The sequence below is a fragment of the Malurus melanocephalus genome, unplaced genomic scaffold (assembly GCF_030028575.1).
Source record: "Malurus melanocephalus ecotype Western Australia unplaced genomic scaffold, MMel_1.1 scaffold_243, whole genome shotgun sequence".
Lineage (NCBI taxonomy): Eukaryota > Metazoa > Chordata > Aves > Passeriformes > Maluridae > Malurus > Malurus melanocephalus.
Genome location: NW_026623475.1, coordinates 710,193 through 735,257, shown reverse-complemented (window position 1 = coordinate 735,257; position 25,065 = coordinate 710,193). Strand labels below are relative to the sequence as shown.

The 25,065-nt window shown below is 48.9% G+C and overlaps 1 protein-coding gene across 2 annotated transcripts; it reads right to left on the bottom strand.

Moving 5' to 3' along the window:
- Positions 1–24,973, bottom strand: CUNH6orf89 (chromosome unknown C6orf89 homolog). Of its 2 annotated transcripts, none has more exons than XM_057375207.1 (8): positions 24,896–24,973; positions 21,319–21,525; positions 19,769–19,934; positions 7,491–7,645; positions 7,045–7,166; positions 5,842–5,968; positions 5,015–5,138; positions 1–4,413 (listed from the first exon to the last, which is right to left on the bottom strand). In XM_057375207.1, the coding sequence occupies exons 2-8, from the start codon at positions 21,505–21,507 to the stop codon at positions 4,328–4,330; spliced, it is 969 nt and encodes a 322-aa protein (XP_057231190.1). In that variant the 5' UTR covers positions 21,508–21,525; positions 24,896–24,973; the 3' UTR covers positions 1–4,327. The 2 variants fall into 2 exon arrangements, with proteins under 2 accessions (XP_057231190.1, XP_057231191.1); XM_057375208.1 differs by lacking the exon at positions 24,896–24,973 and adding an exon at positions 21,850–22,227.
- Between the last annotated feature and the right edge of the window lie 92 nt (positions 24,974–25,065).

Below are 25,065 nucleotides of genomic sequence, written 5' to 3'. Positions count from 1 at the left end.
TCATTAACACTTGTATTTAATTGCAAAAAGTAAAAACTTTTTTATTCTTCTTACATACAAATCTCATTTATTTACACACTTTACAGGCTTTTCCCAAGTATTTACAAAGTTTGCAATATATTAAATTAGGACCATCCATAAAATTCTGCATTAAGTGCATATTTACATTCTTTTTTCTTTTTTTTTTTTTTGAATCCACCACTGAATTTAGTGTTCAGCATTGAAACAGTCTTTATGCATATATAGCTTTACTTGCCAGCACCCCTGAGCCTTTAGAACGTGGCTCCCCTCCCCAAGACAAGGAGATAATGCTAAAAATAAATCACCTGCCATTGATTTGGAGATTCAAACCAAAGGGGAAGTCCAGCATCTCCCTTGTCTAACTCAGCAGGACACTAAACCTGCCTTTTACAAGGAGGAGGCTCCTGAAGAGGAGGATATCGACTTCTACCTACAAAATTTATCGAGAGGAGAAAGTTTGGTTTGCAGGAAGCCAAAGCTCTTTGTGCACCCACAGAAGTGGCCTCACCCCAGAAGTGTTTGGCTCTCCTAGGGACCATGGGGCTGAACACAGACCTGGGATTGGGGATGTGGAATTCTCCCTCCTGGAGCAGCGTCACCGTGGAGGACAAGGGGGTTTTGAGGAGGAGGATCCCCTTTCTGAGACACTGGGGTTTACAGAGCTCTCATCTCCACCATGAGATGCTCTCCTGCTGCTGCTGRAGCCAGGGAGGCTGTGAGGGAAGGGAGGTGCTTTGATCCAGCCCAGACAAACCAGCTTCTCCTCCAGAACATTGCAAAAACAGGCCTGCTGGGAGAAGCTGGAGTCTGGAGACTCACGGGAAATCTGACTCAAAGCTCTCCAGGGCCTTGCAAAGGGACCCCTCGGGGGAATCAGTGTGTGCAATAACAATAGGGAGGGGGGAAAAAAAAGAAAGGGAACAAAGAAAGAAAAAAAAAGAATCAATAGAAACTGTCAGCTCAGCTCCCGTGGGGGCTGCTGATTTCMTGGTACTGAAGTAAATCATAATAATCCTTTCTCCTCCTCTCAGTTACCCTGAGTTCAGGACTGACTGACAGCACCGGTCAGTGACCCCTGCTTTGGGGAGCAGCTTTAAACCACGATCCTCCTGCCCAGCTGATGGGGACAGCCCATCCTTCCAGCCTGGCAAGGGCAGAGGTGACCCCTCCTCACCTCTGCCCGCTGGGCTCGTGGGTAGTACCGATTTCTGGGGTGATTTCAGAGCAGCTTTGCAGCCTTCGGGATGTGGGGTGAGGAGGAATCCATCTCCCAGCTCACAGGCAACGAGCTCTGAAGCACACAAAGGGATTTTAAAATGTGTTTACTGGGAACTCCTGTGAGCTGGGCAGGGTGGGAGGGGGAGATTGTCCAAACCAGCACCGAGAGTGCCAAAGGGGAGCTGAGGTGAGGGACACCACAGTGGGTGGTGTCTGGTCATGTCTGTCACCAAGACACCTCAACAACTGCAGGAACAGTCCTGGTCCCCCCAGTTCCACCTCAGCAGGTCACCAGGACCACCAGGCTCTCTAGGGAAATCCTGCAGCCTTTCCAGGGACTTTCTGAAACTGGAGCTCTGCATGTGGAAGATGACCAGGGCTTAATTGCAGCTAAAGGTATCCAAACCTTTGGCCATCCCAGTTTTGCCACTGTGGCCTCACCTCCAGGTTTCCCACCTTGGGATGTGGAAGGTGGGAGCACCACTCCTCTGGCAGCTGGAACCAGGAGCTGCTCTGGAAGCTGTGCTGCAGCCTGGGGCTCTGCACTCCACAGCAGCTCTGGCCAAAATCGGCTCTTTATCAGCRGGAGAACTGCCCTCCTGGTTTAGTTTAGCAGCTAATTCCTTACAGCTTTTGGAAGAGGAAGAGAAAATATACCGGAGAGCTTAAAAACAAATGATGTAAACTCCGAAGGGAGCGAGGTTGGGACATATGCAATGTATCGCTGAGACAGAGCTGGAAACTTATGCAGAGCCCATAAAGTGCACTTGGAARGCTGCTCTGCAAACAGGCCAGGCTCACCAGCTCCTGTCCAACCAGCTGCAATTCTTTGAGGAAGGGAGAAGCACTACGTGAGAACACTTCTGCTAAACAGGCACAAACCTGCCCCTTCCTGCCCCTCCTCCCCCCAGTCTAAACAGCARCCGTAAATAGATCCATTTTCTCTGCTTCTTCCCGAAAGAGCCAGACAGCCACAATGGCYTGAGTGTGACTCTCCAAATGTAGGCATTTCACAGACACTTGGGAATTGTCTCCGCAGCTCTTTTTACAAGTTACAGTCAAGGACACTTAGCAGTGACAGTGTCACCGAACCACCACAATCTCAGCAAGAATGGYTCCAGCAGCATCTCTGAGCAAATGCTTTACAAAAACGGGTCAGATACAAAACCAGTGAGAGGTGAAGTAACCTTGTCAGCCTTTGAATTTGATTTGAGAAGCTGCCAAAGTGTAAATAGCAACAGTCACTAATGAGGCCCTAATTCTGCCATCACCAAACTCCCAAATTTCCATTAACTAAGACCCAGGCTTTAAGAGGAGGGAGAGGGGTGGTGTGTGTGTGTCTTGGCATGTATAAGATTGTGTGTAGTGTCATGAGCGTGAAATACACTCCAAGCAGTGAGAATACTAATGGCAGTCTTCTTAATCCAATTCCCTTTCATATTTTGTAACAAATTATATTAGTCCTTTTCTATCCTGAGAGAGCCAGACTCTCCCCCTTTGGTTCTACTAGATCTGGTGTGTGTCCAGCACCGAGGGCTGTGCACAGACTGACACAGGTGCTGGGCTTTTCTCRTTGTTTTGACAGGAGAAAAACAAGGGTTATGCATAGAAATGTTTGTAGTGTCAAGGCCTCAGACTAAATTCTTTGGAGCAGGAACTATCCTCTGCCTTATCCTTGTACAGGAGCCAGACGTGGTCATTCCACTTGGCAGCTTTTGTCAGTCCCTAATCAGATTAACACGATRTTTGCTCCCATTCTCCTCAAAAACAAAGGCTGGACAGACATTTTCCCAATCTGTCATTTCACACGTACCTAAAATATTTACAGAGAAAAAGGCTCTTGCTCCTGAGAACAGAGTTAACTCGCTGTCAACCAAAACCCCTCCCAACTCCATATTRACAAGTGTGAGAGTATGTCCTGAACTCCAGCCCTGGCCTATGAGTTCAGCCTGACACATCTGTAAATGATCTTCAGCAGTGGGATCAGACCCAAAGGATCAGACTTGGAAGGGACCGGAGCATCCGCAGCCGGCAAACACCGAACCCGAGCCTCTCTCAGGGCACTGGAGACAGCAGCAGGAAACACGCGAAGGCAGCTTGGAAAGGACCCAGGAAAAACCAACGTTCATTCTCAAGACAGAYTTCCAGGTCTGGAAGGAGTCAACACAAAAATATGCCAGGGAAGAGGGAGCTTTCAGGTGCTCCCGGAGGTACCGTGGGCTGGGAACGCAGGCAGAGCCTCCAAAAACAAGGAGCAGCTGAGAACGGCTGTGCAGYCCTTGGTGTCTGAGGTGAAAGCTGGACAGAGCTGCTCTGCTCCCAGCCCCAGCTCCATCCAGAGCTCCTGCACTGCCAGCACCACCAACAYGTGTGTGGTGTTTTTGTAGGAAAATAAGTGGAGGGGAAGAAAAGCACAATTAGCATTGACTGACTCACTCACAACCTGCTGATAGAGCTGCAGAAGGGTGATCACAACACAGAGAGGCCTGAAGGGATTCTTTTGGTACAAGAAGGATGYAGTGGGTGGGAGTTTCTGCCCTCAGGCTCAAGGCTCTCCCCAGCCAGGGAACAGGAGATCTGCTCTGCAGGGCTCACACAGCTGCGGAYGTGAGGGAGAGCTGGGACACATCACCAATTCATTCCCTTTATAGAACTGGCCTGACAACACAGGCTCAAAGCTTCCTCCTCAGGAGGAATGTACACAGAAATGTCACACACCCYGTCCACTCCCAAACCTCCCAGGAAGTTTCAGAAGTGCCATAATCCACAGAGAACACAAGGTGAATCTCATCCTGAGAAATCCATCTGCTGCTCCTGGAAAAAAAACTTTGCCGCAAACCCAGGGCTTACCTGAGGGGACAGGGAGGGTCATAAATAGCTTGAGCTTCTCCCAAAATACATTTGAGGAAAGGCAAAGAATTACCTCAAGGGTCAGGAAAACAGTCATTTTTTAACACTGTAAACATGCAGGGTGGCAAAGCTGCCTGCCCCAGTTGCCCCAGTTCGCTCCTCTCAAGGCGTTGCCTTGGCTTCAAAGCTGAAAGTCTTCTCGTCCTGGGAACAGCTCTGTTTTCCCACCCCACCATCCTTAGCTGGCAGCTCCATCACAAATCACCGCTGGCTCTGTCCCTCTGGCCATGAAGCTCATTGTCCAGTGATCTGTGCTGGCATAACCTTGGCAAGAGGCAATGGAGAGGCTGTGTTAGAAGAGTCCATCCTCAACGACCACTCCCATTTCCCATGAAGGGATGTGGTCACTCTGGAGCTCTTTGGGAAGACACTTCCCTTGGTGAGCACTGGGTTTGTAACACCCTCTGTGTACCCACATTGCTCAGCCTTGGCACTGAGCACCCCCTGCTATCCCAGAGTTGGTGTTCCAGGCCACAAACTCCCAGCCCAGAAGGATCACTCCTTGCACTGTGACAATGGCACACAGCAGCCTGGAGGTGACAGGGGCACACACCAGCCTGGAGGTGACAGGCAGGCACAGAGCAGCCTGGAGGTGACAGTGGCACACACCAGCTGGAGGTGACAGTGGCACACAGCAGCCTGGAGGTGACAGGGGCACACAGCAGCCTGATGGTGACAGTGGCACACACCAGCCTGGAGGTGACAGGGGCACACAGCAGCCTGATGGTGACAGTGGCACACAGCAGCCTGGAGGTGACAGGGGCACACAGCACCATCCCAGGTGTCACAGAAAAGACCCAGCTGGAAGCAGTCTCCAGATTCCAAGGCTCCCCCAGTCCCTGTGTGCCACAGCTCTGGTACTCACCCAAATCCCCAGCTTCCAGCTCCACCTTGAATGTTTCACAGTGTCCTCTGCACGTGTCCAGAGGTGCAACGGTCAGGGTGAGCTGCCCACTCCCAACAGCGAAGAGGCTGTGCAGGCTGTAGCTCTAGGAGGGGAGGAAGGATTTCAAAGGCCTGGCCAGCTTTCCTTGGCTCTGTCTGCCCAAGGCAGGGACAAGTCACTGCCCTGCAGGCAGGTGAGACAGAGCAAACCACAYGTTTGCTGCTTCCCCAGTTGCCAGCAGATCACAGAATCACAGCTGAGGTCAGCTGCATGCAAGGGCTCTCCTCTCCTCCAAGGYAAGGCAGGCCCTGCACATCCCCAAAACTCATAAAAACACAGAGATGGAGATGAGGCCAGAAGCCTGAAGTGTCTCAGAATGAGTGAGACTCTCTGCCAGGAACAGCTCCTAAAAATGCAACTCTTAAATTAATTCTGCCCAGCTATGCACAAAAAGACCTCACCCAGCTGTAGAGCAAGGCCAGACACAAACGTGAATGGAGCTGGCAAGGGCTGCTGGAACGAGATGATTTTCCAATTCCCTTCTRACCCAAATCATTCTGGGMTTCATYCTCTGATTCTGTGACATYTYCAGCTGCCAAGGGAGATGAGCACAGGGTATCTCCTGCCCCAAACTAGGCACAGCTGCTGGGAGGCACAGCCACCTTGAGACGCCACAGGGATGYACAGAACTGACACAAATGCTCCTTTTCAGGATTGTATCAGCTAAAAATGCCCTGCAAATCCCACARAAACTTGGAAGACAGCTCAAGGAGAGGAAAATAATGTCTCTGGAATTAAATTCTCACCTTATTCCCCAAATCTGGATGGCGGATGAGGAAGCAGCTCTCCAGGGATACTGTCTTGGGGAAGGACAGCAAAGAGGAAGCMGGGAAAAATTCCTGCAGAATCCGAGATTTATTCACAGACTTGTTCCTAAACAAACCAACCCATATTAAAGAATTATCACACAATGATAATCTTTGCATTTAAAAGCTACTTTCAGATAAAATTCTTCCCAAAAATTCATGCTTGATAATCAGTATGACAGACTAGCCCTAGGAGTCAGGAGCAAAATCCAACCTCAGACTCTAAACCTGTGCTCTTTCCTTCCTTGTCCTTGGTTCCTGCAGCAGGACCATGTAAAGAGGGAACAAACAGACCATGATGGATACCTAAACTTTAATTCCCTCCCCTTTTCCTTTAAAATGATCCAAGTCATTGACCAGATCCATTAATTACAAAAGATGCAGTGAGGTGGCATCGTACACAACCATAACTGAAACCACATGGYGAGGCAGGGGGGAACCAAGGCTATTCTCTAGACCAGGAAATGTGACTGGAAAAGGCTGGGTGGGGMCTGTTATTTTTCCATCCCTGTCTAGGGGCCTGACATGATTAATTCTTCTGTATCCTGACCATCCCTCTACCACTGTCTGCTCTGAGGACCTTAGAGAGCTCTGAGTTGTTCACACATCATGCTAAAGGCTTTGGCAAAGAGCTGTTGGTTAACAGGGGCAGGATTAGGGTTGGCCTTTTCTCTGCATGAGACCAAACACAAATTGCAGGATTCTTTGACTTGTCAGTGTTTGCAGAAGTCATGGCATCTCTTCTCAGTCAGCACCAGKGGTGGAGGATTGCCTCTGAGCAGACAGAGGTGATAGAAACATGAACCTGTTGCTTTTCCCTGCTTTAGACAAACCCAACCCCTCCATCATCAGCCCAGATGATTTACAGYCTGAAGAACAGGACCAGGCAGTCACTGGGATAATTTTATCTTGTAAGGGGAGCAATACCTGGAGACCAAGCCACAACMCTCCATTTTTAGTGCAGAAGTCTTGTCCTTGGAACAAATCAGTGCCAGCAAGCAGAAGCAGACTCTAACCCACTCCTGTTCTCCTTCCCTCCAGTTAAAGTGTAACTTGCAGGCACTGGTGGCTCCCATGGGCAGAGCCTGAGCACCCCTGCAGAAAGAATGTGTCCATCCAGCACATGTTTTGTCTTTGACTCACCAGGGAAAGAAAAATGGGCAGCTCCACAATTCAGCTGAATTTTCTTCTATGATAACGTCTGCCAGTTCTGGATCCTGGGACTGAAAATGCTTCAGTTCTTCATAGGAAAGATGCTGCCCTGTCTTAAAAAGCACAAAGCAATGATAAAAGCTGTGCCCCCAGAGCTGCTCCCTGCTCCCATTTCCCTCCCACTAGAAAATATCCAACAGCAACAGCCACCTAGATTGCTAAGAGGCCAAATACAATGATCATTAGTCAGAGAAAGAACGTGCTATGGATGCAGGGAGCTCTCTTATGCCACATCTTTAAACTGGGATGAAATGTCTTCTTAGACACATGTCCTGAATGGGCAGTTGGAGTTTATGGCTAAAAATACTGGGCAGAGGCTTCAGGCTGCTGTTCAAGTGTTTAGAGCCATCACCCAGCCCCACAAATCCCTGCATTACCTTGATTAGAAAAGGCTGATGCCTCTGGAGCTTTTCTGATAGCTCTCTGAAGTCTGTCACTATCTGAAGGCTTTTCACAGCAGAACAGACTGTGCAGTTTGCAGGAAGTGCGGAAGTGTTCTGTCTGCAACCTGCTGCCCACCAGTCCTGGCATTCTGGGGAAGAAACAAGGGAAACCTGTTCAGCAAGACCAAAAATGGAATGGAAAGGAGACAAACTCGTTGATAAACTCATTATCCCCACCATGAAGCACTGAGATTTCTTATAGTTTCTGATGGCTGTAACCCAAAAAGAAGCAGCTTCACTAGGCAGCGAATTGGAGAATATTTSCAGCATGTTTTGGAGATCCAGCTGAAGGCTGTGAGCAATGGGAGAGCTTATGGAAATTCCACTTCTCTGCATGTGAGGCACACAGGCTCAGCTACCCCTCTATGATCAACAGAAGGATGGCAACCATCACATGTAGTGTAATTAAACTGAAACAAGTTCCAAGCAAAAGAACAATCAAAATGTGTTATCAAGGAGATAACACCCAGAAGACAAAAGAAGATCCAGGCTGGAAAGAGTAACTCTCACATGGCTAGCACTGGTGTCATGAACCMTGCTAGGACATACCTGAAATCATCACCCTCCCCTTTACCCCTGGGTTAATTAAGAAATATTTTGTCCCAGGCAATGGTYGCCAAGTCTCTGATGTGCAGAAGATGCTGGGGAATGTGGGATTTCACCAARACATGCCGCTGCTGTTTTCATTCATTCCATGCATTGACTTGAAATAGGGARAAAATCCCAGCATGAGGAACCCCTGGATCACAGCAACATCCATTTTAAATTCCAGAAATCACTGTTACACCACAATCAGCTGAACTGGCCTACAAGGAACACTGCACATGTTTACATCTTCAAAAATGCAATTTTTACATGACAGCACAATTTGATGCCTATATCCTGTCTCCCTCCTCCAACTTTACAGTGCTCTCAAAAAAAAGAATAAAGGAAACACTAAGACAAGGGACTTGTTGCAGCACGGAACGAGCAGGACAATGCTGAACACCCCTCAGTATTTCTATGCTAAAGGATGTGGCTCTAATTTATAGAATCACAGAATCACACAAAGATCAAAGTCCCACTTGGACAGACACATTCCAAAATCCCACCCTGTGCCTGAGAGTGTTGTCCAAATGTTCCTGGAGCTCTGGCGGCCTCAGGGCTGTGCCCATACCCTTGGGAGCCTGGGCAATGCCCAGCACCCTCTGGGGTAAGAATCTTTCCCTGATATCCAGCCTAAACCCCCCCAACACAAACTTCCTATTTGGACATACAGCASCAGCTCGTGAGAAATGGGGGAGCTTCATGGAAATTCCACTTGAAACATGGATTTTGTGGCAGTGTGGCCACATTTTTTGTGGCCCTGGTTCTGCCTTAATCCAGTGGGAGAGGTTTAACTCAGGCAGTGGCAGTAAACCCACCCCAGGCCTGATCTGTTGGGGTGGGTCAGGAAAAACCCAAGGCCTGGRACACATCTCCCATGAAAAATCCAGGGATCTGTGCTCAGAATAGGCCCACCCTGCCAGCACATGCCAAACACAGYTCCAAATGTGACACTGCTGCAGGCAAACCTGGGAAACAGAGGGGATGGCAATGGGGAGAAAGAAGAGTGAAGTCTGGCTGAAAAATCATGTTGGGAAACAGAGATACACAGCAACTTTTGTGGGGAAAAACACCACGCACAGCCTGCCTGTCACTACCATCACCATTTCCAGCCACACTCACACTCCTGCACGGGGGTAAGAGGGATGAACAGCACTTCACAGGCGAGCTTTGTTTTATTTTCCCCTCTGACATCTGCAGCAGGCAACGAGGAATGTTACAGAGGATTTRCGTTCATTGGGATGTAAGAACAAGGAGAAAACTGGGATTCATTTTGCTTCTTTCTTGCTGAGTATTCCCAACTCMCAAATGCTGCATTTCCCACCCTACTGCTGGGATATGAACTGAAAGGGATCAGGATATAATTCCTAGTCTTTCTGGAAGACACATCTACACTGCTTTCAGGGAAAGGGGAAAAAAGGGAAAACAAAGTGTAAAATCTTTCTTGCAAGCAGAAGTCCCACTCCCATGAGAAACTGCTCCGACGTACTTTCCCTCCCTGCTCACAAGAGAAAAAAGCAAATCTTTGTTCCACTGCCTGTAGAAAGCTTCAATTTTACAACAACAAAAAAACTCAACTCACAAAAAACAGCTGGTCAGTGACAGGAAACAAAAGGCTGAAAGATCTCACCAGAGAAAGGGCAATTGCAGCGAAGAGAACAAGAAAACATCTCTATGGTCTGTCATCAGACAGGGCGTAGCAAGACTGTAATTTCTCTCTGGGCAAAACTTAGAAACCTCATCCCTAAGCATTAAGCACAGTTGTCCCCAAATTTTCCCTCTGGGCTCAAGGCAGTACCCCACGGAACAGGATGCTAATCAGCTTGACAGTACAGAGCTTGATTCCTCTTTTGAGCCAGGCTGGGATATTTGCATTCTCAATTGCTCAATTCAGGAGGTGATTTCTTTTCCCCATGAATAACCAGAGCAGAGCACAGTTGAGATGCATTTCAAATGCTGCAAGTGGGGTTGTGGGATTTTTTTTTTTTAGTAATTAATCTTTTAGATTTATTGTGGAGGGTGTTAGTCTGTGCACCAGCATGTGTGTGACTGGCATGACAAGTACAGACAGCGCCTGCCCTTCCCAGGGAGGGCGGGAGGAGACGGTGCACAGAGGAGCCAACTGCCACTGGGGACCAGGGCAGGATTTTACCCAGGATGCTGATTTTTCTCTCCTTACCCTCCCTGCATTCCTTTTACATTATCACCCTGCCTGCCCAGACACCCTGGGGATGGTTGTGGTGGAAGGCGAGCGCGCTGTCTGTGCGCACACACGGCTGCTGGGGGATGCAAATGGAAGATGCTCTTTTCATCCCAGCACAGCCCTCACACCACGGTCCCATCCACTCCGTCCAAACGCTGAAGTGCTGGGCGTGGGCAATGATCCCTGCGGAGCTGGAGTGCAGGAGAGCAGCTGGAGCAGTGACACATYCAGCTATCCATTACACGACAGAAGCGTGGCCAACTTCTCTGTGCTTTCTCACCCCTTTTCGAGGGGCAGCCTTCGGTTTGTTTAACAGAACTTTGGTTCCCCATCGGCCATAACCACCTCATATTTCCTTTTATGTGTAATTATTTCTTCAAAACAAGAGCTGTCTTCTCCCCCGTGTCAGGAGAGCTCCTAGCAGAGCCAGAGCTGGGATTTCAAGCTGCGAACACAGCACAGACCAAGAGATAACAACCTTCCCTTAAAACAYATCTATGATTAATGCTACAAGGAGTTTATGACTCTACTTTCCACTATGCAGAAAAATAATTTTCAAGTCACCATCAATTTAAAATGAGTACCCCCGCCCTTCTTGGCTGTTTTCACAGAGGATCTCCCAAATTTTTGGCTGCCCCCAGCACCAGAGAGGGGTGTGTGTGCACAGCCCCAGAGATGCTGGGTGTGGATGATCAGATTGGAAGCTCAGAAGTTCCTGAGAAGACCTGGCCCTGCTTCTGCCCATTGCAGCAAAGCAAATTAACTCATGGAAACTTGCCCATATGGATGTGAGAGCAGGATCTCAGCAAGCCCTGCTCTCTTTAGAGACCATATGGAGGGCGCAGGATCAATCTGCCAGTGCAGCAGGTTCAAAGGGAAGCCTCTAGCAGGGGCACCTTTTGTTCTCGCAGGATACAGAGCCAAAGGCTGCTCCTGACCCTAACAAAGTGTTGAAAACACAAAACCTCTTGCTTGTAGCAGAACTGCAGGTGCTGAGGCAGTTTGCTGGCTCCCCACCATGAAGCAATCTCCAGCAGGCAAGTGCCAGCCAGGTCAGCAGAGGGAAGTCTGGCCCCAGGGAGGGGAGATTCCCCCAGGACATCACAGACCTGCAGGTGTTGTGTCCGTAGGGGCTGTTGCTGCCATCACCCACAGTAATTGAAAGGAAGCTCCCAGAGGACTGGTTTATGCACTGAGTAGCTCCACAACCTGCACAGGCTGGTTCCAAATCCCAGATTCCTCYTCCTAACGATGAGACTATTCCCCAGTCCCACCACACACTTCACCAGGGACTAGCTGTAGGAATATTCAAGCAACTTCAGCAAGTGTCAGATGAACTCAGGGCTCCCAGGAATGGCTGTGCACTGAATATTCCACAGACAGCTTTTTGTCCTTTCTTGTAGGTCCATTGTACAAACCTAGATGTTTCATTAAAAGGGGATTCTGCCTCTTTGCCCCACTCAGGTGAGACACCACCACAGAGCTGCCTCCACTCTGGGACCCCAACACAMAATGGACATGGAGCTGCTGGAGTGAGTCCTAAGGAAGCCACAGAAATGCTCTGAGGGCTGGAGCCAAGCTGGGAGAGCTGGGGGTGTCCATCTGAAGAGGAAAAGGCTCTGGGGAGACCTCARAGCCCCTTCCAGTGCCTAAATGGCTCCAGGAGAGCTGGAGAGAGACTRGGGGACAAGGGATGGAGAGAGAACAAAAGAGAATGGCTTCCCAATGGCAGAGGGCAGGGTTAGATGGGAAGGAATYGTTCCCTGTGAGGSTGAGGGAGGCCCTGGCACAGGGTGTCCAGAGAAGCYGTGGYTGCCCCATCCCTGRAGTGCTCAAGGCCARGTTGKWTGGGGCTTGGAGCATCCTGGGATAATGGAAGRTGTCCCTSYCCATKGYAGGGGGTGAWGCAAGATGRATTTTAAAGTCCCTTCCAACCCAAACCARTCYRTGATTCTATGATGAAGATCCCTCAGTGCTCTGATGTCGAATTATTACCAACCCGCAGAAGGACTAGGGCTGCAGCTCTCCCCACACTGGGAAATATCCAGCTTCCAGATGCTGGATGTCACAGCCTTGTTTTCCATTATTTAAGGGGCAGGGATTTGCAAGGTCTAGCCTTTAACCTTAGAGTGAAGTTGCAGCTCGTAACCTACTGTTACTGCTTTGACAGCCAAAGAATGTTCAGGCCAGGTTGTTCTTCCTCCTGAGCTGTGACCAGCCCCGTGGTGCTCTGGGGACTCACCCACTGCAGACTCACACATATCCCTTGAGTAAATTGCTCGTAACTTGTGCTATGCCACTGCAGAAGGATTACTATATGCTTGTCAGCAGACTCCTTTTCCCAGATTTTATAGAAAGATAAAACAGTGTTTAAAAAATGAGGAGCAATTCATGATCACCATCTGTGAGACAGGTAAATCCCATCATTCTTACTTTACAGATGTAGAAATTCCAAGTTCTGGAGTCACCAGGTGGCACAGTTTGGAAGAGGCATTTGGAGCACTTTGTTGCACAAACAATGTTTCCCAAACTCCATCTTGCTGAAATTCTTCACTAGGCTAAAAATTAATTTGATCATTTATAATGTCATGTCAAAGTCARGCTAAACTGATGGGTTCTTAAGTAAGCCAGGCAGGAAACATAAGGATTATTAATTACAGGCTGCAAGTCCTGATTAAGGACTGCATCACAGTGGGGTTTTAAATATATACTACAAAGAGTGTCCCTGTTCAGCACAAGATCCTCACCCTACCCTCATATTGAACTTTTATTGTAGCTCTGGGTATACTGAATATATTTATGCCACGAGAAGTAAGTACCTCCCAGTTTGGTTCAGTGCATTTTTAGGAACAGCTAGGAACAAAATAACAGCTACAAAAAGCCCATCAAGAACCCCTTTATTGTTGTTCTGGGTAGAAGTCAACAGCTTGAAGAACTACTCGTTCATCTCACTAATGGGTAACGGCTGCTCCACCAGCCCAGGGATCATTAGTCAACCTCGAGCAAAGCACGAAAATGATTTTGATCCAACCAGACATTGTGAAATCAGGTCTGCTGAGCCGAGCCCAAGAGSAATTCACAGTCCACTGGGGCAAAAGAGCACTATTTCCAGGAGAAATCTGCACCTACCAGTCTGGAATAGGGAAGGCAGGGCCCAAGCTGTCAGGAAAGCATCCAAAGTCCACTCCAGCTGCACCTCTGGTTACCTGCCCCAGTGACAGCTTGTGCTGCATGAGCAATCTGCCTCAGAGGAACAGCTTTGGAAACAAATCCCTCCCAGCTGCTGTCACCTGCCTGATGGTGGCCTCAGCCTGTAAAAGGTTTGACATGTTTGTGTCACTAGTGCACACAGAGCTCTGCCAGGCTGCTAAATGCCTCTGCAAGAGGCCACCTATGGCAAACGCTCTTCCCAGRGAAGTGAATCCAAAGGAAGAATTCACTCACTCTACAAATGAGGAAACAAGAAATTTTGGAGGCATCACAATATASAAGTAAAAGGAAGAGTATTTCGTGTTCCACAGCACCACAACRGTTTGGGGTTAGTTTACTGCCAGCAAACCCAAATAAACAGTCCASTGGCTGAACTAAGGCCAAAGTAACAGAGAGTATGAACAGCTTGGCACCACCCTGCCTGCAAAGTCAGCCGTTTTTTTCCCCTTTGAACGAGCCAACACATGTCYGCTGGTTGCTCTCAGGTTATATCATAAAAGGGTTGTTTACATACACAAAAGATCAGATCAACTGGCAGCTGTGCAGCGATGGGAGGGAGCCCTGCACAAGCTGTGACCCACAACCACCTCCAAATGCTCCAGCCYCCTGAGCGGGTGCACAAGAATACGCACGAAAACAAGAGCAAAAACCTGCTCAACTTTGCTTAGGAAAAGAAATAACATCCTTTGAGAGCAAGAGAAGAGGCAACAAGTTAGAAATCAGATCCTGCCTTACCTCCCAAGCAGCCTTATTGTGCAACCCTTCATTCAGAGCAGGCCCATGTTCCTTGGGCTAAGGAATCCCTGAGCCCCATGGGTCAGATGCAGTGTGGGCTGCAAAGCCCATGGGGAAAGCTGGATGAATACCTGGGTGCTGAGCCCACAGGGAAAGGGTGAATGAGTACCAGGGTGCTCAGCCCACGTGGAAAGGTTGGATGAATGCCTGGGTGCTAAGCCCATGAGAGAGGCTGATGAGTATGGGGTGCTCAGCCCACAGGGAAAGGCTGGATGAATACCTGGGTGCTCAGCCCATGGGGAAAGGCTGGATGAATACCTGGGTGCTCAGCCCATGGGGAAGGCTGGATGAATATCTGGGTGCTGAGCCCATAGGGAAAGGGTGGATGAGTACCAGGGTGCTCAGCCCACAGGGAAAGGTTGCTTGGGTGCTCAGTCCATGGGGAAAGCTGGATGAACACCAGGGTGCTCAGCCCATGAGAAAGGCTGGATGACACATGGATGCCCAAGAAGCAGCAAATGCTCATGCAAGGCAGGAGTGCTGGATGCTCCCCTTCTGCAAAGAGCTGCGCCAAGGATAAACACAATCCAAGGCTGGAGTGAGAGAACAGAGGGAGAAGTGTTTTGCCTGCAAAGGGTTAAGATCAGAGAGGAGACAGGAGCTGGCCAAGCGCCAAGGCAAGCCTCCAGCTAAACCCAAGGTGGGCCAGCCAAGAGGCAGAGGCTGCTGCCCTCTCCCAGTAACCAGCTGCTGTCCTCCCCCAGTAACCCAGCCTGCTGTGACCCATCCCCACAAATAGCTCTGGCACCCAGCAGGCTTTAGTAACACAGTGACAGGCCATTTACAAGGTGTTGCTAAACACTGYTCCTCCAGCTGGGCTCCTTTCTCTACAATAATTACATAGAAACCCACAAACATGATTTCGGCCCTACTGGTCTAGGCAAAAAGGGGTATTTAACACTTCTTCTCCAAGCTAGGGGTAACTTGAACAGAACTTGTTTTTCAGCACTGAGGTCTGCTTTTGTCTGATTTCAGGTGTGCTGAGCAGTTACTGACCCAGTTGATTCTGGGCTGTGCAGGATAAGCACGGCCAGGACCAAGTGTCATTATTATGACTGGATTTTCCTTGAGGGCGTTACAACGCCCTGCCACCAGCACAACGTGCAAATTGTCACGTTGTTGGGCCACAGCCCGTTCCCCAGTCACAGATCCACTCTGCTGAACTGCAAAAACTGAACTTAGCATGGGCAGACACACAAGTTAATGTGAGAGCAGTTTAATGCTCTGCGCATCACATCATTGTGTGGCTGGCAGGGAGCAGTTACCAACCAGCTGACATAAAAAAATCATATTTAGGTATTAACAAAGCTATAGGGATAACACAGTCGAGAAGGGAAGAAAAATGGGGTAGAATGACCACCACTATGGTTTTAAAATTTGTTAAAAAAAAACAGAAAACTCCTTTTCATTTGGCTTTACTGCAGTCTTTGAGAGCTCATTCCTAATGTTTGTAGGAGAGACCTCATACCCCTATTTCAACACCAGAGAACTGAAACACAAAGGAAATCATTTGTCCATCCCAGCCTATGTCAGAAATTAATCCAGGATACACAGGGCCTACTTTTTCCCTGGAACAGCATTAGATAGCCTTGAGTTAACCTGTGTGCCCATCAAAATACACCATGTTCCTTGCAGCAGGTAGACCCTGAGGTCTGACAGCCTTTTGCCTCTCTGGGGCTATAAATGAAGGGCTGGCGTGCCAAGAGCCGCAGCCCAGAGCAGCCAACATGACCCAGCACTGGGGCTTTCACAAGCTCTGCATAAACACCAGCTCAGGAAGAGCAAATGCAAACCACATTTCCACAGACCTTTTTCCCAACCACAGGGACCTTGCCCTGGGAAAACAGCTGGAAGAGAAGCATGGACRCCAAAGCCAAGGGTCTAAGAGTCAGCTATCAAGGAACAAAGGGTGAGAACATTAGGTTTAATACGGGAATTGATCCGGGGGGAGAAAGTCAGCAAGCAAGAGAGCACAGAGACAGGCAAAAAGGAAATTTACTTTGGACTCAATCCTATAAACAATGCAAGAGAGCTTTGTGGATGCTGCTCCTCACCTCGGCTGCTCAAAGGTCCACCTACAGCCACTGACAGACAGGCAGCCCTTGTCACACACAGCATGGCTCGAGTGGAAGGGACAAGAATGGAGGGCAGGTCACCGTGGGCAGGAGGGAGAGGGGAGCACATCCTGCACTCAGACAGGAGCTCTTGGCCCTCGRGGGAAACCCAGCAACTGAGCTGTTCTTGTTCTGCAACACAAACCTGGCTGTTCAGCCCACGCCTCCCAGGGGCCAGGCTCCAACCTCAATCCCGGACACAGGAAAGATGCCCCAAACTCAGGAAGGACAGCACAGCCCAGGCTGCCCCTGCCTGCCCAGGCACGGAGGAAGGAGCTGGACCACCCGTGCACCCAGGCTGGGCTGTGTCCACACCACGGCAATGCCTGCCAGCACTGCCGGTGGGCCACGGCARCCTCCAGCTGACAACAGGTGGCTTCCAACAGGAACAGCCCGAGCTGGCTTTGAACTGGTGCCCAAGAACAGAAAGCTCCAAGCTCCATCCTCAGCCCCCTCGAAATTTTCGTCTACCAGGATCTATGTAGGGAAAGGAAGAGGAGGCTGTACATCGAGTCCCTTCATTAGTGGTTTTCTCTGCTGCTCAGACACAGTGCAAACATCCCTTCTAGAGAGAGGAGACTGAGAGGGGATCTCATTAGTGCATATAAATATCTCCAAGGGATGCCAAGAGGATGGTGCCAGACTTTTCTGTGGCACACAGCAACAAGACAAGGAGCAGTGGCCATTAACTAAAACACAAGAAGTTCYACCTCAACATGAGRAAGAACTTCTTTGTATGGAGGGTGGCAGAGCACTGGGACAGCTGCCTAGGAAGGTCACATCTCCCCCTCTGGACACRTTCCAAACCCACYTGTTCCAGGTGACCCTGCCTTGGCAGYGGGGTTGGACTGGGTGACCTGCAGAGGTCCCTTMCAAYSCCARCTACTCTGGGATTCTRTGATCAGAGAACACCAGCTCTGCCTGCAAGACCTGGRCTTACACTCTSARCAACAAACTGGACACAGGATGCAGCTTAACCCCTTCGCTTCAGCACATGAAAAGGCCAAAATAAGGGGCAAAATAATACAACACACACAAGGTAGGGCTGAAAGAGCTTGGGAGAGCACTTAGCCCCACAGCTTGGAACTCCCTGTTCCAGATCCCTGCTGGATGGCTTCACCAGTGTCCTCTCAGCAGCAAGCTGCGATGGTGACACCAGTGTCACTGGGACAGTGCTAGTGGCCGCAGCTGCCTGCTGGGAAGCCAGGACACAAGGGATTCCCACAGGAACCCAGCCAAGGTTCAGGCTGGGTGCTGCACTCTCCCATTAAAATAGCCAGGGTCTTGTCCAGTTCCTTTTGCCGAGGCAGGATCAAGGTCACTCCAGCCAGCCCCAGTGAATCTGTTAATTGGGATATGCTGTGGCTTCCATCATAACCCAATACTGTGGAAAAACACAGTGGGAACTGCCTCATCCCCTCAGTACCACTCCTCCTTTCCCCAGAACTGGACTGCTGCCCACCCTGCTGCTCATCACTTCTGAAGACTTACAGGACTCACRGAGGCATGAGGGATTTTATGTGCATTTAAATAACACCACCACATTCTTGCTCTCCATCCATCCTTCCCTTTTCCCCTGCTCCTGTGGATGTTTCCCCATCTCCTCATCATTCAGCTGTTTTTTCTAAAGGTAGGCTAGAGCTGCTCCTGCAGTTATTTATCTTCCCAAGAAGATGCTCATGGTTTCAGTCAGCCCTTGTCCTACAAACMTTTTGCTGTCCCAAGGAACCTCCCTGGGCTCTTCTCATCCAAAGGGAACTGTGGCAGCTGAAGGAAGAATCCATCAACACTCTGGACAAAATCTGACTGAACAAATATAATAAAATCATGGACTGGTTTGGGTTGGAAGGGACTTTAAAATTCGTCTTGTTTCACCCCCTGCCATGGGCAGGGACACCTTACACTATCCCAGGTTGCTCCAAGTCCCATCCAACCTGGCCTTGAACACTTCCAGGGATGGGGCAGCCACACTTTCTCTGTGCAAGGGCCTCACCACCCTCACAGGGAAGAATTTCTTCCTAACATTCCTGCCCTCCTTCAAATTCAGGCCATTCCCTCTTGTTCTGTCACTCCCGGCCCTTGTGAAAAGAGAAATGAGCATTARATTCCCATTGGATTCCATCTCATTACAGGAGCAGGAGGTGCTCACCCATGGAAAAGCTGGAATGCAGTAGATAAGGAGGCTCCTAATGTCAAGTGCTTATCASAGCCATGTCTTCACCTTTGCTTTTCACTCCCTGAGAGATCCCAAAGTATAAGGAAGAAGAGGAACAATGGGGGATACCCTGTCCCACCCATACAAATCGGAATCAACAGAAATCCCACATCAGCGTCATCAGAAAAGAGGAAGGGAGAGAATGCAGAATGATGCTGGCATTTCAGGGAGCCCTTTTTAGATCCAGCAGGAAGGTCAGAGCCAACACAGACAACTCCAACACAATGAGGTGCTCAAGCTAAATATAAACCTGTTGAGGGCAYGGCTACAGGAGTTTGTTTTTACAGAGAGCCGACAGACCATCAACATTGTGCCACATCCCTGCTCAAAATAATTCACAGCTTTATCATCACTGACAGCCTTTGTGTTCGAGCAGAGGCAGAGCCCAGGCTTGCACCCACCCGCCAGTCTAAGTCAGTGGAAATGATTAACCAAGAATGAGAAATAGCCAAATTTTTCCATTTCTATTATGCCATTCTAGGAAAATCTGAGATACTCCTCTCCCATGATGGAATCACCTCATAGGGAGCCCTTATCTGACTTCCTCACACACACACTGCCCTTAAAGTCATGTAAACACGACAGCACTCAATCCCCCAGGCCTTTCCCAATATGCCACTTGGCAAAAACTACTTTTTCTTAAACCAGGCCACAAGTTGAAGTTTTTACACTTTGYACACAGATATCAAGATTTGGTTGAGAAACTGGTTTTGCCTTACTCAGAAAAAAATAAGAAAAGGTGACATTTTGCCAGCAGAGCTATYTCAGTTCTGGTTCTCAGAAGTGCAAAGATTTCTAGAAGAAAGGGAACTCTTGTAGAAGAAAAACCGAGGTGTTAAAAGCCRGGAAAAAAGAATGTGCAAGAACGAAATTATCAAGTTAGAGAGAAAATATGCTTCAGCCCCAGTGAGGCTAGAATTCAGGCTGCTATTTTTAAGTACAGTGGTAGGAAAAGAGAAAACCATGATGCCAAGCCAGCAACACATTTGTTATGTGGTGCCCTGGAGACGCTCGAGCGACTCGCGTGGCTGGTATTTAAGTTGGTATTTCTTGCTAGGCTTATGTTACAGCAGGGAAATCATTTTCTTACTTTCCAGCATGTACTTCTTGGCAATGGGCAGGGACAGCAGYCGGATGTGCCCGATGAGGGAGCCCCAGGCCTGGGCTCTGGAGAGCGGCGCTTCGGGTGGCAGCGGGTTGTAGGGCTGGATCACCAAGTAAACAGTCAGCAACACCAAGCCCAGGGTGAACAGACCCTGTGAGGGAAAACAAGCGTGGAGTTAATCACACTGCAGGCAATTGAGGTGTCCACACACCAGCACACACCTTCTGCTGGTATCAGAGGACTGTGGCTGTGCACCACAACATGAACACTCTTATTTTTGCYGTGTCTCCTCGTTCAGCTGCAATGCTATTTACGTACAGAGAGTTGTCATCCAGGTTTATTATTAGGGCTGTCCAAGGATGAAATCAAACAGCCTTCAAACCCAAGCCACACAAACAACTCTGTTCCTGTATTTTAGTACTGCAAATAATCCAGCAAGAGATCAATGAGGATTATCTACAGACAGTTCCTTTTCCTCCCTACCTAATCAAATAAAGGCCTGCACTCCTGCCATGCCTCTTGCACAAGGAAAACCCTGTGGCTTTTGCAAACATCCGTCAAGCCTTGAAACACTTTGGCAGAGTTGGCACCAGCTCCCTCCTCCATACCAGAATCCCAAATAAGCCTTAAAGAGATGACATGACGCATTTCTCCCCCTGGCCAAAGTCAAACTGAATCAACAGCAAAAATAAGAACAGAAGCTGAAAGTTCAAATTTGCAGTTTCCTGTTCTCCTGCCTCATTTTACAGCTTTTTATAGGACACGAGGAAGAGAGCTTGAATCTTTTTCCACATAAAACTCAGTGCAATGGTTTTGTAAAGATGACACTAAAGTATTACTGAATATTATGTCAGTGGGAAGCTTTTCGGCCGTGTAGCAAACATCTGGTCTAGTGAAAGGTGTCCTGCCCATGGCAGGGACTTGGAACTGGATTATCTTTAAGATSTCTTCCAATCCAAACCACTCTGGGATTGTGTGATCTCCAACCTATCCAACAATAGCATCCTTCCACCCACTTCGCAAAACTTTTTCAAGAATCTTTTAATTAAGGCTTTTAAAACATTTTTCTACCATCAAGCATGATGATAATAGGTTTCTTTCATAGACCAGTAGAATAAAGACATGTAGAAATTTGTGGCAGGGTCAGAAACAGAGCCATGCTCACTTCATTATTGAACCCTGAACTTCAAGAATCTCCTTCCTTCCTCAATCATGCCTAAGTTGGCATTTCCACTCAGGATGTCAACACCAGCAATCTTAATCAACAAATCCAAATCTCACTATTTAACAATTTAAGGGAGAGGAAGGTGTTGATGTGGTAAATTTACAGCACACAAGAGCAATTTCAAATCTTGGTCAGTTGTTTCCTGTTCTCAGAGTAGCTCATGGCATGAAGGAAGGAAGCTACACTTCACAGCTTTTTAAATAAAGACCTCGGAAATTCATCAAGAAAATGCAAGGGGAGATAAAAAGTTCAGGTGCAAAGGAGAACCCTGACCCTCAAATGTTGTGTTCACACACAGAAGTCATCTTACCTTGTAGAGCGCCGCTAAGACAGGGTACCGTGGAGGGCCCCTCTGAGGTTCATTTCTTTCCAAGAGCTGCTTGATGAACTTCTCAATGGCTTTTTCTGACATGCCACACTGGTGGCCAGTCTGCCTCACCARATCAATGGTCTCGGAGAGCTTGTCATAGATGCTGAGCTCGTTGGCTGAAAGCTCCATGGCCTCTGAGAGAAATCCCTGTGGAGAGATTGGTGTGTTAACAGGAATCCACATCAGTGTGTGCACAGCAATCCCAGGAATGTGGCAGTGCCCAGGAAAGAAGGAAAGCTCCTMTGGAGCAAACCTGCTCCCAGCCAACAGCACAGCACTGAGCTRCACTCCTAACAGACTCTGCTGGTTCAGGATCTCCCGCCGACTCAAAGAAGCCGTGAAATTTCCTGACAAGAGCAGAACCGGCTGARATTCGCAGCTTATGTAAATGAACAAAGCTTCCCAGAAATCAATGAAACTCCATTTATTCATCTATTCCAAATGAATCCGTCCCATAAAGCGATTGCTCACYGAGTACAAAAGCCAACAATACAAAGCTGATCATCACACGCAGCAGCCCAGCTAAGCCCTCCCGCGCTATAATTCCAGTCGCTTATTTTAACCCAGATTTGTTTTCATTAAATCCCCTGTCAGCAATAGGGACAGGACAGAGACACAAGCAGAATGTGTGGGGCAAAGTTCAGCAGTTCACAATTTGTTTAAATTTTCGCAACCTAACGTCCAGGCCAACTGATTATTGAGTAACAGCAACGTGAGAGCAGCTGTTCTGCAGGCAACAAAGCCCCCCCTTCCTCTCCAAGTTTGCCTGCAGGTCAGAGATGCCACAGAACTAAATATCCCAGCAAGAACTGCATGTGCTGGGAGACAAAATGGCAYTTGACAGCAAATTATTTCTCACCTATGAGAACACACCCATGAGAGATCAACACTAAATTGCCAAAAAAAAAAAAAAAGTATTCCTCTACCACTCCTGCTCTGYCACAAAGGCCTCCATGAGAGCAGCCAATGGGCTCAAGAAAAGATGTAAAGAAATTGCTGGACAAGGTAAAAGCTGCCAATGTAGGAATTACATTGTTAAAGAGATATTTTGCCTGGGAAAAACAGTGGCACTGCCTGGCGGAAAGGCAGAATCTGTGAAGTTGGCTTTGCCTCTTGTTTGTGAGCTGGGTAACAGTAGCCTGATCAAACTGGGCGAGAGTTTAGCAATTCTCTGCCCTGAAAGTACAGCCCGAGGACCATCACATGCAAACACAAGAAGCACGATGGATAATCACAGCTGAAAACAGAAATCAGGCCCCTGTCCCCATTTCGCTCCACAGTTTCCTGGCCCCAGGAAGCAGCTCATGAAGCCACTCCAATTCACCACTCTCTTCCACAAATTCTGCCACCCCAGTGTGAGAACTGTAACTACTCACRGGGCTCTGCACACTCCTCCCAGCTCAGCCTGCCTGGGAAAGCACAGACCTGCTCTGCTCACCTGAGCACACACTGACAAGCCTGGACTAACGAGCCACCTTAGATTTGCTCAGCTGTAATTTGTTCTGGCTGCTCCCACAGCACAAATCAGCCATAAATGTAAGGATGGATAGCAAGAGACAAGAYAAAGTTCAGTTTTGAATTCTGCTTTGCCTTTAAAGAACTGGCTAACAGCTCTCCCCCTAAACCAGGGGCTCCTACAAGCCACGACTCAAGCAATGGCCATTTTAATATTTTTTTTTATGCAACACTGGGGTGTAGTTTCAAAAAAACCCCACTTTTCACAGGACTACCAGCTTCAGTGATTGCTCCTCTCTCTCCAAGATTAGCTCCGTGCTGTGCCCTTGCACGCTTGTTTATGTGGTCACATGGAGAATCAGATCAGGAAAATTATCTGGCTGAAAAATAACCCCGATTTGTTTGGTCAGCAGCTGCCTAAGCATTCAACTCCGGCAGCTAATGTCAGATGTTATATTAACATTAGCGTCAAATTTCTAGGCACAGCCACAGAAACACCAAAAAGGTAAAAATCCCAAATTAAAACCCAACCCCAGGCATGCAACAAGAACACCCTGCACTACATTGCCAAGTTAATTAGTTCCTGGCCCTCTTCTACCAACATTCCTTGCGCTCCATGCAAATATTTGTCCCAGATCTTGCCACCTGAGCAGCCCCCTGGGTAAGCAAAGCAGGTTGAATCAATAATATCTCATATTAAGCTCTCCAAGGCAGGGACTTTTTCTTCTCATCTGTAAAGCACCTGCCATGCACGTGACATAAAATAAAAACAAGCCATTGCTTCACTAACTCTTTCATTCATGCAATACCCTGATTCATGGAGCAAACAAGAGCCAGCACATCTGCAGGATATTAAATGCCCATTYTTTCCCCCTCTAGCTTTTCTGGTTACTCTAGTTGCCTGGACACTGTAACTGGTGTGCTAAGTGGTCTGAATGGTTACCTAGTGTCCTCTGGCTCGCAGGTGCCAAAGCTTTCCCCTGTGAAGCCATCCAGTACAGAATTCCAGCAGATTCAGCAAGCTTCTCCTGCTTGCAGGATCTGCCTGGAACCACTTATAACAAACATCCCCACAGAAATGCTGTCAAACACGGTGGTTTCCCCTTTTCCAAACAGCAGAGGAATCCTGCTAAGATACAACACCGAGATACATCCCAGCTCCCACCCCTCTACATTTACATTCCACTCGGAGCAAACACCTTTGCAGACAACCCCTGTAAATCACAGACACTAAAAACCCAATCCAGCTCCTTGACAAATTCAAGAGTAACTCAATCCTCCAGCTAGGAAACGAGGCATTATGCTCCCACATTGTCAGAACAGATGAGGCCTTAAAAAACAAATAACAACCCATTATTTCCCTTCCTATCCCCGACAAAACAACAGGCTACTGTGCCTTCTTTGCCACCACACACACTGAGCGGGGTTCATCCCTTGCAAACCCCTTAGACAGAGGCCTTTAAACGAGGATCCCATATGTTACTGTTTTTTTATGAACTCCACCACCCTGGAAGGAATCAGCAGCTCTCTCCACAGACAGAAACAGTGATGGCTCTTGGCTCTCACGGTTTGCACCCAAKCGCCCAGTTCTGCCTACAGACCCCAGGGTGGTTAGTCCAAGGCTTTAGAAGGCAAATATTTAGACAGAAACGCTGCTGGAAGAGTCTTTAAAAGGGAAAGCTTGCTCGCCTTGCTGGTGAACCTACAATGATGTACATATATATAGATATAGATATAAAAATGTATTCCCATCTGCTTTAACACCCTTGATGCCGCCTCCCTCGCCCCGCCCGGGGTCAGGTCCCAGCCTTACACTGAAACCCCTCCGGGGGGACCCYCACCCGGCCACAGCCCCACGGCCTCACCCGTGCTTCTCTGAGGCAGAGGAGCCCCAGACAAGGGGTTATTCTTAAAAATATATCAACGAACTGCAGCAGGACACCCCCGGCCCCCACCCCCGGCTCCGGCCTCCACAAGCCGGGGAGCCCCCCCAGGCCGAGCCCGCGGTGAGGGGCAGCGCTCCGGGCCCCCTTCACGACCCCCGCCCGCGCCGCGGCCTCACCCCGCTCGCGTCCCGCCCGGCGGCTCCTCCCGCTCCGGCTGCGGCCCCGCCCGCCCCGCTCCGGCTCCTGCTCCGGCTCCGGCTCCGATCCGGCCCCGGCTGCGGCTGCGGCTCCTCCCGCGGCGGGGGCGGGCCCGGGCCCCTTTCCGGCTTCCGGCACGGCCCGGCCC